The following is a 12,679-nucleotide window of genomic DNA, read 5'->3' as shown; positions in this document are numbered from 1 at the left end:
TGCTAATTAAAATGCACAAGGAAGAAAAAAAATGGCACTGCAACAAATAATTAGTGGTGTTAAGACGCTTTAAATAAACGACTTTCCCTCTAAGAGCAAAACTAAAACTGGCTTTTCCCTCTCTCCGCTCGCCTCTCATTTGATTCTTGTACCGGGAAAAGAGACGGCAGGGAAGGGAAAAGGAAAAGGAGGAAAAAGAGGGATGAAACTGGAGGAAAAACGGTGCGTTTACCTATGAAGTTTGGTGCGGGGGTAAAGTCAGAGAGGGGAGAAGAATGAAAGAGATGGAGAGCTGGGCTGCATTTGGTCGGGTAAGATGTGGCAGTGGAAGGGGGGAAACCACACCGAGAGCAGGACACATCTGCTAGGGCCACATGAGAGAACAGCACACACACACACAAACACACACGCTATGCAAGAACACACATTTTGTGCACCCAATCCCAGAAAGAGGCTGCAGCTACTCCCCAGACTGAGAGTTGCACACAAACACACAGTTTTAGCTACATCCAGTGCAAGCACTGATCATACATCTGCTCAAACACACACACACACACACACACACACGTTTACACCATTGTCTCACAAGTGCACTAACACACTGACCAGTGGTACCACAAAGTCAAGGTCACCCATGTCTCTTTGCCACTGGCCTGTGGGATTTGGTCACCATGGCCAAACTGGGTAAACTGGGAAAACACACACATACACACCTTCACTGAGAGACACACACACACACACACACACACACACTGCATTTAATCGATGAATCCGTGGAAGGACAATTGCTCAGACTTGGTTGATAATTAGATATATTGGCTACATTGTCTTACACACTCTCATACACAAACATACACACTGCCCTTTACATTAATCAGTAAAGACTGAGGACAATTCACACACACACACACACACACACACAGGCGCAGAGAGAAAGCCACCCTAAATCAAACCACTGTCTTTTGTGCCAGCTGTAGAAGAGAACAGAGGCGTATTCTCCCGGGTTTCCTCCCCACCTGTGACGACCCTCTGTTGTTGTTTGTCTGACAACAGCCACCCCACCCATCCACTTCATCCCACCCCCTCAAACAAGTCTCAGCCAATCAGATTTCTTGCCTTAACAAGGATTGGCATGTGTGTGTCCCCTAAAAAACCTCGAGCTCAGACTGCTACAGCCCCCACAAGGTTTGGATGGAGATCACGGGCAACATGCAGGCTAGACTCCGCTGGCTTGTCGTACCACAGCACACCCACATTGCGTCGACGATATAAAAACAAAGCCTGACGTTGCAGAAAACACACACACACATCCAAAAAACGTACGCCCATTCAGGGCAGTACACAAAATGACAATGGGCCAGTTAGAAAAGTAGAATCTGGACACTGAGAGCTGCTTCTGATCCAGACGAGTTCATTTATCCTGTGATGAGTAATGTTTCAGAAAATGTTTGAAAGGAAAGAGCTACTTATGGTCTATTTTTAATATTCTGTCAGATTTTACCTCCTCATTCACACAAAAGCTGATACGTAACCACATCCTCTACAGTGACGATCTGGCAGCCACTGCCTCAGTAAAGCTGCTGCTTCTCTCTTAATTTGAGCACCACCGCCACTGTGCTCAAATCCAGACAAAGGTGATGTATGATGTGGGAGCAGGTCTGGTTACCTGGGAGGGGCTCCTGTTTGGGGCAAATCCCCCGGGGCAATGAGAACCGGTCGTCATCGTCATCTGCAAGCGTGGCCTGGACACCCACTTCCACGGGCCTTCGACTGCGCAGAGAGCCAAATGCAGGCGACGGGGTGAGGGCCAGGCCAGGGGAGGGCGAGGGGGGCTTGTCCAGCCCCCGGCCCACGGCGAGGCAGGGCGGCCCGTGGCATCGCTTTCTCTTGTGCTCTATGAAGAGCAGGATGTCCGCCAGGGGGAAGGTGGCTTGGCACTGGCCGCAGGTCAGCAGGTCCTGCTCCAGTGAGGGGTGAGCATCGTGACCCAGCCGGGCCAGCCGGCCCACTGCGGAGCCCGGGTGGTGCCCGTTGAGGCTGCCGCTCTCCTCTGAGTTCTCCGAGCAGCGTTCCGACAGCTCCTCCGATGAGACGACGGCCGTGGAGAGGGGTTCGGCTGCTGGCGAGACAGAGGGGGGGAACAAGCACAGAGGAAGAGGGAGAAGAAGAGGGGGGTGTGAGGAAAGAAGGAGAGGGAGCAAAAAAAGAGGAAATTAGAAGGTGACGCTTACTCTCAGCAAAAACCAACAACCACATGTTTATATTTTTCTTTTTGTCTCCTGTAATTTAAACCTATTGATACAACAGTTTGTGGGAATAGATGACAAGAGAAAAGTGAACAAAACCTTCCTCTGTCAGTCACACAGAGGATCAGAGTTACAGAGTCAAAGTAAAGCAAAAGACATGTGGTAGACACAATAATGGGGTGAGAAAATGTGCCTTGTAATGATAGAAATGCATGTAATGCAGGAAAAATGATTACACTGCAAGCTGATCTGGATCACACATCATAAGAATAAATGGTGGGAGAGAATATCCTGTAAGCTCAAATCAGATTCCTCAAAGACAACAATTTCATAGCCAATGACAGGGGAAGCTTAGACAATGATGGTTAAACACAGCATTCACCAAAAAACTAAATATGTGGATGAGTTTGACTTGCCTAACCTTGTTTGTACAGGTTTTGATCCTGTAATCAGCAGAAGGAAAAACTGTCACAAACATGTCCAACATATGTGCCGGGGGAAAGGGAAGGGAAGGGAAGGCAGGCGGCACACAGAGAGTGTGTGTGTGTCAGGGAGAGGGAAAACTCTTCCCTCAGCCTCGATTACATGTGCCTGACTTATAGTTCTTAGACACCAGCCGCTTGTACAGCGGGAAATCACCCCAAAATGAGCCGTTCAACCCGATTCCTCACCCCTCCGAGGCCGGATTAACTCCTGACTACTTTTTTAAGAAGCCTTTTGTCAGGCTCAGACCGTCCTGCAGTGGAGGGAGAGGAGTGTGAAGAGAGCGGCCCGCCGAATTAGAGAAGCGAAACGGGAGAACATAATTCACTGTCCCTCTTTTAAAGAAAATCTTCCAGTCCAAGGTGAAGAGTCTGACTCTGTGCTAGCCGCCTAATGCATGTTGACCTTCTTTACTCAGCCGCCAATTTCACATTTTAATGAACTTAAAACCACTGAGAATCAAAAAATAGATTTTAATTTTCACTGTCTGGGTGATTGGTACAGATTTTGTCTGATAAAAGGGATAGGGTTCCTGTGCATGCATGTGTAAGAGAGTGTGTGTGGGAATGCACAAGTGTGTGTATGTGTGTGCGTGCATGTGTGTGTGTGTGTGTGTGTGTGTGTGTGTGTGTGTGTGTGTGTGTGTGAGAAAGAGAGGGGGAGAAAGAGAGTGAGATAGGGTCTGAACGTGGACTACATCCCCTCAAGGAAATATCATTTGAACGCCGCAATCCTGCGCGACATCTGTGCGCAAACTGGGACATGGAGATAACATGATAAATTCCGGGCTTGCACCAACACCACCACCACTAACCCCCCTCCATCCTATCAACACCCCCTCCTCCCCCATCTCCTCCTCCTCTTCTTCCTCCTCCCCACCCTTCTCCTCTTTGATTTAACTTCAGGTCAACACAACGCCACGCAAGTTACACAACAGCTCCCGGAGGGGCATTAAATTCACAACAACAAAAAAAAAAAGAAAAATCTAATGAAAGCTGCATAAGCCCCTCACCTCTTAAGTTGAACTCAAGAGTGGATATCCGGGGTTTGAAAAAACATTTTGTTGGATTTAATGGTGCATGAGGAGGGAGGGTGAGAGACCTAAATAAGATTTTGTTTTAATTCAAAGCATGTCTCCATGCACAGAGTTCAATTTCAATAAAATAGAAACATGCATAAATCACTTATTTGTATCTGTTTTTAAGAACATGCAGCTGGGTGAAATAAGCAGCATGAGGAGCAGGAAGGATTATGTTCTTTACACCGTACTGATATATGAAAATATGCATAACAATACAATCACATTTTCCTACAGGAGAAGAAAAAATCAAGGCGTAAATGTCCTCTCGACTAGAAATCCTTTCACTAAGCTGTAGGTTAAAAGTTCCACCTGTCTGATAAATCTATAAAACTAGAAAACCTCACTGTGGAAAGATTTCTCTCTGCCTCAATTAACTGCTCAAAATATATTTCCATCTTGACAAAAATATGAAAATAGTGATAATGTAATTTAGTCTGGAGGAGGAAATGTAGCTGAGCTGTATCACTGAAACACACACTGTTGAGTCTTGTTACATTTTACTGCTTAAATTCAGCTTAATCATGCTGTTACAAATCAAACACTGGAAATGTATTATATGCTAAATAATCCACTGGAAATATAGAATTGTGAGAAATATAGAAAATAAAAACACAGGTGTTGAAAAGAGGAAATAATCAGGGATGAGTGTTTGCATCAGAGCGATAGGCTAGATTCTGTGCTTCATTTGTAACAAATGTAAGCTAAATGAAGTGTGTGTGTGCGTGTGTGTATGTGGTGTGTGCTGTAAGATTTGAAGGGGGGTAAAAGGCGAGGTCTGCAGGCACACTATAGTGCAGCTGCATATGCTGATTGCAGCCTGCATGTATGTAAAAATGTGATGCACAAAAAAGGAGATACAGGAAAAGAAGGTGAGGTGATGAAGAGGAATTGCAGATTTGGAGATGGGGGGGGGGGGACCTCCTCCCTCCCTACATCCTTCCATCCACCCCCTCCCTCCCCATGTCTTGTATACTCTCCCGTTATTCTAAAGAGATCGCCAAATAGTAGCCCGTGTAGATAGGGGTGGCGGTGAAACTGATCAGGTTCAAGTTCAGCGCTGGATTTTCTGATCGTGCTCTGCCTCCTAGCGACGGCACATGGCCATGATGACTGCGCTGTCACCCAGCCGGGGCCACACACACACACACACACACACACACACGCACACACACACACACACACTCCGTCTCTCTCTCTCCAAACCAAACACAGGCGACAGCCAGTCAACATACCGAAACATAATCAAGCACTGATGCGTAAAGATGCCCAAATAACTTCTTGTTTTATGTTTACGGGACACTTAGAGAGCCGCTAAAACGCTGCGAGGTGGCGCACAGTGCGGCACATGGTGTGGTGATAAGCGCCACTTTGCCAATCGCTCCGCAGTTTCCAAACACACTTATATCTGCTCACTGTCACATATCAGACTTATGCGTGTAATAAACTGGAAAAATAAAGCTTTGGTGATGAATAAAAGCCGTGCGTAAAGACGGATACTGCCGACTCAACTAAACATTGTTGGAATTTCGCTGCTTTTCCTCACAAGCTGCAGCTGCAACACACCAACAAGCTGACATTTATGTCTTACCTTACTGTACATGAAGCTTTAGAATCCTAAGTTGGATTTTTTGTCGGTCCAAATTTGGCTTCATAAGAAAAATAACAAAAACGACAGGATTAAATGTGCTGCTGTCCTGTTGCTGTGTTTCTAACTCTGGGCTGCAGCGGCTCTGCTCTCGGTTTGAAAAAGAGAGCTTCTCATCTAAACTAAACATCAATAAACAGCCTTTACATAAGAGGCATTAGGATTTTACAAGTGTGTAAAAATAAATCGATTTGTGTTGTCTGTGCTGCGGAGCTGCTGATAGAGGGAGGCAGTTGTAAACAGTCGGACACGAGATTTTCCCCCCTCGATCCAAAAATCCACCTCCAAGTTTTTTTCCCTGAAAATAATCCAAAAATAGAATGAGAGAGAGCAGATGAAAAACCTGCCCGCAGAGCTATCAGACAGCGATATTCCGGGGGGTGATTTCTCCACGAAGCTCCGCGGAGAGGACGCGCTCTGCTACCGGGAGCCCTGCGCGTTTCCACTGACCGGAGCGACCGTGGGGGCACCGGAGCCACAGCGAGTGCATTTAACAGCCTATGAATGCACATTCACCCCGTGTAACAGAGGAGAAGTAACGGGCTGTATACCGACACACAAACTTTTTTCTCTCTTTCGGGCTTTTGGGATCTCCGAGCGGCTTTTACGCACGGAGGTGTCGCACTTTTCTCTCCACAGTTAAGTCCAGTTGACCGCGGGTCCGAGCGGTACGTCCGGTGTCCACAAGCTCCTGTTTTGCTGCCTTTGCCCCCCTTGTCTTTGCTGAATGAAATGAAAAGGAGTCAGAAGTGACATTTTTCTTTCTTTTTTTTTCATCTCTACTTACGCGAAAAATCCCGTTTGCTCAAGTGCTGGGGTTTGCCTTGCTTGCGGCGAGACATGGTGGCTGGCGGCGGCGTTCAGCGCGGATCACATCGGGGAGAGCCGGGGTTAGAGAGGAGACTCCAGCGGGGCAAAAAATATCTTCATCCAACGCCTTTGACATCCACAAGAAAAAAAAAATAAAAATAAATTAGAAATAATACAAAGATGGCGCGGAGGCGAAGATGGATCGCGGGATCGCCGTCATGGCTTTTTTGAGAAAGGAGAGCAGAGAAAAAAGAGAGAGAGAGTGAGAGAGAGGTAGATGGAGAGAGAGAGAAGGGGAGAGAGATGGAAAAAATGGCAAAAGCCCCCCCTCCCCCCCACCACCCCTCCCCTCAACCCCCCCTCTGAGCTGTGCAAGTTCAAGTGCACGGACGTGACGTTCCCGGCGAACTTGAACGTCAGGCGATGGACGGACACCCGACATACAAAAACATGGGCAGGGCCGAGGCACCCGGGTGGGAGTGGGAGTGGGAGGAGGGACGGACGGGACGCGCAATAACAACACCAATGGACGGTCATTAGAGAGCGAGAGAGAGGGGGGGGGGGGGGGGGGGGACGGGGGGGAGGAGGAGGGAGGGAGGGGGGCTGGACATGAGAAATAGACCCAGTGGAAGCCAATGGACACAGAGATCAGGGGGGCCGGACAAGAGGCTCTTGGAGGGAGGGAGGAGTGTGTGCGTGTGTGTGTGTGTTAGTGCAAGTGTGTGAGAGAGGGAGAGAAAGAGGCAGAGATGTCTAATGAAAGCAATATGCAGAGAGAGAGAGAGAGAGAGAGAGAGAGAGAGAGAGAGGTGGACGCAAAACAGGGCAAGGGAAGCCGCGGACAGGAGCTCACTGGAGGGGGGCGGATATGATGCTGCTGCATATACTACAGAGCGGAGGAGTGTGTGCGCGTGTGAACAAAGTCTGTCGCATGTGGTGGCCACTGTTTCAGCCTGAGAAAAGCGCGCAGTGCCGGCCACAAGCTCACCTGGATGCGCGCGAGTGTACACACATATATATGTATGTCTGTTTCCTTAAAGCGCGTGCACATAAATGCTATGTTATGCAGATAGAGACAGAGGGAGATGCACGTGTTAAAATAACAAGGAGCGCAGCAAACTATCCGGTTGCAGCGAACAGGACGAACAGGTTGAACAGCCAACAGAAACACAGGCACAGGCTATAACCTGGGTGGCTTCACATATGCTTTACATATACACAGTGCTCTGATGATAATCACATCCCGGCCCCGTGAAACAAAGACAGAATCCTGTTAATATAATATGCATTAGTATACACCTGGATCTGCAATATTGCGCGTCATTTTTTAAATCTAAAAACAGTTTCATAACAAAGTGGTTATTATAATTTATTGGGTCTGATCATGAGCTAGACAATACCCCACAATGGTGCATAATTATTTATATATATGATGACTTAACACTCATGACAAAAAATGGCTAGAAAACCTTGGCAGAAAAACACTTGCGCCAAACTCCTTTGGAACATCTATTAAATTTACAATCAAGAAAAGTTTCTCTGCTTTATTATTTTATTAATTTATTCAAAGAAACTAGATGAATTCATATCTGATGTTGAGCTCTGCTACATGTCTGTGCCATAAATAAACATTCAGCCTGTAGTCGGAGGTGTACAGTATGAGTGTGTGTCTGCATTGAGGTGGGGGGGGAGGAGGAGGAGGGGGGGTAGAAGGGGCACTATAGGGTCCAAAGCCCCTCTGCCTGTTTGTCTGTCTCTGTATCTGTCTGCGTGAAATCCACACTGCAGCCCCGTGCAGACCGTGGGAGTGCGAGCGGGCACATAAGCGCCCCGTGTAATAACTTTCAGATGTGCCTCAGGTTCGAGCTGCATACGGTACAGGGGAGGGTGTGTTGGTGGTGGTGGTGGTGGTGGAGGGGGGTGTGGAGAGGAGGAGAAGGAGGAGGAAGAAGAAGAAGAAGAGGAGGGGGAAGAGATTGTAAATACTCTTGTAATAAAGGGGGTTTGGTAATATAAGACGCGGGGCTTTAAACGGCAAAGGCGCCGCAGCAGCCCGACGCGATCCGGGGTTTTCGAACACAGATATGAAGTGCGGAGACACACGGCGCAAAATGGGAAGAAGAGAGGAGAGCCACCGGTGCTGTGTGGACGAGGTGGAAGGGATGGTAACAGGAGGAGAAGACGGAGAGATTCGACCGGGAAGCGGCACCGGCAGGAGCAGGAGGAGCAGCAACAGCGGCGGCGGCGGCTCTGAAGAGCAGGAGCCCGGAACAGGAGCTGCAGCGGCGGCGGCGGCAGCGGCGACTCTAGTGGTGCTTCGGAGGACCTGGAGCTACGCGCACTGACCGAAGAGGACGCGCACTTAATACCGAGGGGGTGGGGGTGGTGGAGGGAGCCAAGACAGAAAGAGGAGGAGGAGGAGAAGGAGGAGGAGAGAGGTGATGGGAGAGAGACAGAGAGAAAGAGAAGGAGAGAGAGAGAAGCCGGAGGAGTGGAGGAGGAGGAGGTTCAACGTCAAGGGGGAAAAATGCATGACCAGTGAGTGAAATATTTTGCAGGTTGAAACTCGCTGCGTGGCTTATTAGACGGACCGGTGTGTATGGTGTGAGTGCGTGTGTGTGTGTGTGTGTGTGTGTGTGTGTGTGTGTGTGTGTGTGTGTGTGCACGCGCGCGTGCGTGCATGGTGATTATCCCGCACAGAGTGATTATCTGACCGTGTGTCAGAGTGCAGGCAGGTTTAAACCTTGCAGGGATTTTTTTAAAAAATATAATTTAATGATAATGACAATATCATCTTAATAAAACAGTGTGTGCTCTAATGGCAGAGGCGGGTTACATCTGTCAGCCATGAATTGGTTCACTTACAGTCATTCGTTGTATATTCACTCATGAAGCCAATTCAAAATCATAATGCTGATAGATTTTCGTAATATTTCTCCTCATCTGTAGATACTCGGTGTGATTGCCCATTATAGCTGTATTATTATATTCATATAATATATTTTCTTTAGACAATTTAACTGGAACCCATGTGAGGTAGGGTGTGAGATTACAGAGAGGAATACATGTTTTATATCTGAATTATTACAGTGTTTTTGGAGACAGGCAGCGCTTGCGCATGAATTTGGAGAATTGATTTAAAATGTGATATTTTCAGTGCCAAAGTGGATCAAAAAGGCGCAGATGGTGACCGTTAAGTGGGGGTTTAGTTTAAATGATATATTTTTCTTGTGTATTTGCCTCATTTGAGCACTTTAGTGATTTAGAAAGAAATAATTGTAATATTTGCGCTGATTTCAAGATTTACAGTTCTTATTAGGTGTGTGTTAACCCTTCAGGTTTTTCTTCAGCTTGAAAAACCTCGCCGCTCTGTCAGTGATGGAGAGGCTACACTCCTTTCAAATAACCCAGTGTCCTGATAAGGATTAACACGCGTTAAAGATGCCCATAAACCACCATAGGCGATAGAGTGTAAAGACAAACGCTACAGTTCCCTTTGGGATACGAGGGTTCTTCTAAGGAGCGTAATTGGGGGATAAATGGGGAGATTTCAGCTTTCTTTCCCGGGAATCGGGTGTCCTGGGTGGCCTGTTGCTGTCTGGATGGCGACAGGCGGCCACCGCATCCACTAAACCTGATCCAGTAACACTAGAAGCCTTTACAGGCTCTGTGACACGGCGGAGTGTTCGGAGCTGCGCCCGCAGTTAAAAACATCCAAAAGGAAGCAGGGACTTCGTCATGTTACTGGTTTTTACTGTCATTTATTATCATGACTTATTGGCTGTTACATAAAACTGGCTTAATTTTACTTCAGGCTGATATAGATGCGTCACTGCATCCTTTGGCACCAAAACGCTCAAACCTTTAAGTCCCCAGAAACCTTTACGCACACAGAGGAACAACTGCTTTCTAAACACACTGTTGTTGAAACGTGACAGAGAGTAGGAGCCTCCAGCTCATCTATCACGCAAAACTTGCTCTCCTGATTTTAATAGAGCCCATGCCATCCCCAATTGGTACCCACACTTAAAGGGGCCCTCGTTTTACACCCCCCACACACACATCCGAGAGCACTAACCTTGACCTCTCCCTACACCCCGCTCCATCTGTTGGCAACAAAGAGTGTTTTTCCTTTTTCTCTTCCTCTCTCTCCCTCCTCCTCCTCCTCCTCTCCTGACTTTATACACACCCCATCACACGCGCGCGCGCGCGCGCACACACACACACACACACACACACACACACACACACACACACACACACATATACACTCCGAGTCAAGACGGGACATTGATCAAAGCCCGCAGAGCTGCTCGGACTCAGGGAGCGCGCAGAGGGGAATCTCTATATGTAAATGGCAGCGCGTCGCCGGCTCCGTCATACATCAGTCAGGCTGCATGCTTAATGCTGTGGAGGTACAGCAGCACTCTGCATGCACGGAAGAAGCACGACCTGGGTGAATGTTTGCCTGTATGTGTGCATAGATATATTTCATCTAGTCCCAATTACTCATTCATTTAAAAAGAAAAAAACAGAGTGAGGATAAAAATCAAGAATCACCTGTATTTAATCTGCAAGCCACAGGCCGCACTCAGGTGTGTGTTAAGATAAAAAGTGATATAACAGTATATTTTCTGCGCCATATGTAGGCCACACTCTGCCGTCTTTAACTTTATTTCTCCTATTCAGCACTTTTATTCGCTTGTTAAAGCGGCTGCAACTTTCATCAGCCTATATATTCAGTACGTATATGTGTGCATGGAGTGAATGGACAGCGGCGTACTTTGATGATGGTTCATAAAACAGGGGGGGGGGGGTTAGGTTTTGTAAGGAGCGTGAAAAGAGCGGAGAGACTACATGGCATCAGACCGGCGGTGGTCACATGCGCGCCTCCCCTGCACGCACGAAGGCTCCGGGGAAATTGAGTGACTGGGGGCGCATTTCAATATATGGAAATGACCGGGGGGCTCCTGAGATAAATCAACTCCAATCCCTCCGCACCCCCCAACCCGCACAGTTTCCCCCTCCCTCTTTTCCATGCTCCTCTTCATACCTACATTTCTCCCTCTCTCCGTCTCTCCAGCCGCTGCTTTTGCTGCTTTTGTCATAATTTCCCAAACCGTGCGTGAAGATGCGCACTGTAAACTGACATTACCCGCGTTATATACAAAGTCAGAATTAAAAGGCTGCATCAGATACGTTCAGCCTGCGGTGAATGGGGCCTTACAGGCATGTGTTTTTAAATTAAAGGAACTGATCTCCAGTCTGTGATCAACCAAAGCAAAACACCCACTGACTAAAATCAGCTCCAAAATCAGGAACATTTACAATCATTTGCCATCAGTAGGTTACATTTACAAAATGTGAGGTTTTGAATTGTTTTAGGCTTCTTTCCACCGCTGAACCCACCTGAACCAAAGTTAATATTAGTTTTATGCAATTTAGCAAATCCTCACCGGGGTCCAGCGTGGCCCCAAGTTGATGCCAAGAAATTTAGGATTAATTTAAAGGCCTGTACGCTCAGATGCACCTGTTTAATCTGTTATTAAAATGCATTAATTGCTGAACTAATAGTTTATGTTGTACGATTAAAATCATAAAAATAAGCTACAAAAATGAAATTATTTGACAAGTAACACAGACACAATATGTCCCGCGCTGTGACAAAACTACTTTTTTTTTTTTTTTTTTTTTTTTTTTTTTTAGATTTTCGGCTTTTTATGTGTTTATTTCCACTGGGAATTAGCTCCAAATCCCTGTTAAATCTAGTCCCTGGCTTTTTGCGGAGGAATTTCAGGCTCTGCCCCCCCAACACCCTTATATACACACATGTACCCTGTACACCACCACCACCCCATCCCAAAAGCTTTACAATAAAGGGAGCGGGATGGATTTCACAACGTGCTATTATCACATCGGGGGATGTGTGCGCACGCCGTTGCGTCGGGCCGGTGGTATTAGATGAAATCAGGCGGGATTACACGGCTATAGACCAAATTATCAGACACCTCCCTTCCCTCCTTCCACCGTCCGACCCCCCCTTCCTCTGTATAATGTGTGGCACTGATGTGACGGGTGAGTTGAAAGCCAGTCAGAGACCACTCCAGTTAAAATAAGTAGAAATGAGGGGCAACCAGAAAACGATCAATTTTCTTTTCACGTTCACACTGTAAGCATCTCGTCTATGCATTAAATAGCTGGCGCAACTGTAACATCTCATCCTGTTGCATTGGGACCAATTGGAAAACCCTGAAAGGACCCCTGGGGGCCCCCTGACCACAATACTCGCTGCAGACTCCGCAAGGTCCGGTGTCTTTACAGAGTCATGCACCGTGCACATGCCCCTCTCCAACCTTCCACCACACCACCACACAATCCACATCCATCCATCCATCCATCTGCCTGTAATGCACG

At 47.3% G+C, this 12,679-nt stretch overlaps 1 protein-coding gene across 2 annotated transcripts in view; it reads right to left on the bottom strand.

Moving 5' to 3' along the window:
* Nucleotides 1-6,577, bottom strand: part of LOC125903648 (B-cell lymphoma/leukemia 11A-like) — a 61,177-nt gene extending 54,600 nt beyond the window's left edge. Inside the window, exons 1-2 of one of the 2 annotated variants that reach the window (XM_049600688.1) lie at nt 6,243-6,577; nt 1,667-2,119 (exon numbers count right to left, since the gene is read on the bottom strand). In XM_049600688.1, the coding sequence (XP_049456645.1) occupies nt 1,667-2,119; nt 6,243-6,297 (508 nt within the window). In that variant the 5' untranslated portion in view covers nt 6,298-6,577. The remainder of the gene's footprint in view (nt 1-1,666; nt 2,120-6,242) is intronic. The other variant, XM_049600689.1, reaches the window with a different exon arrangement.
* Between the last annotated feature and the right edge of the window lie 6,102 nt (nt 6,578-12,679).

Source organism: Epinephelus fuscoguttatus, linkage group LG16 (assembly GCF_011397635.1).
Source record: "Epinephelus fuscoguttatus linkage group LG16, E.fuscoguttatus.final_Chr_v1".
Classification (NCBI taxonomy): Eukaryota; Metazoa; Chordata; class Actinopteri; order Perciformes; family Serranidae; genus Epinephelus; species Epinephelus fuscoguttatus.
This window is presented reverse-complemented; position numbering and strand designations above follow the sequence as displayed.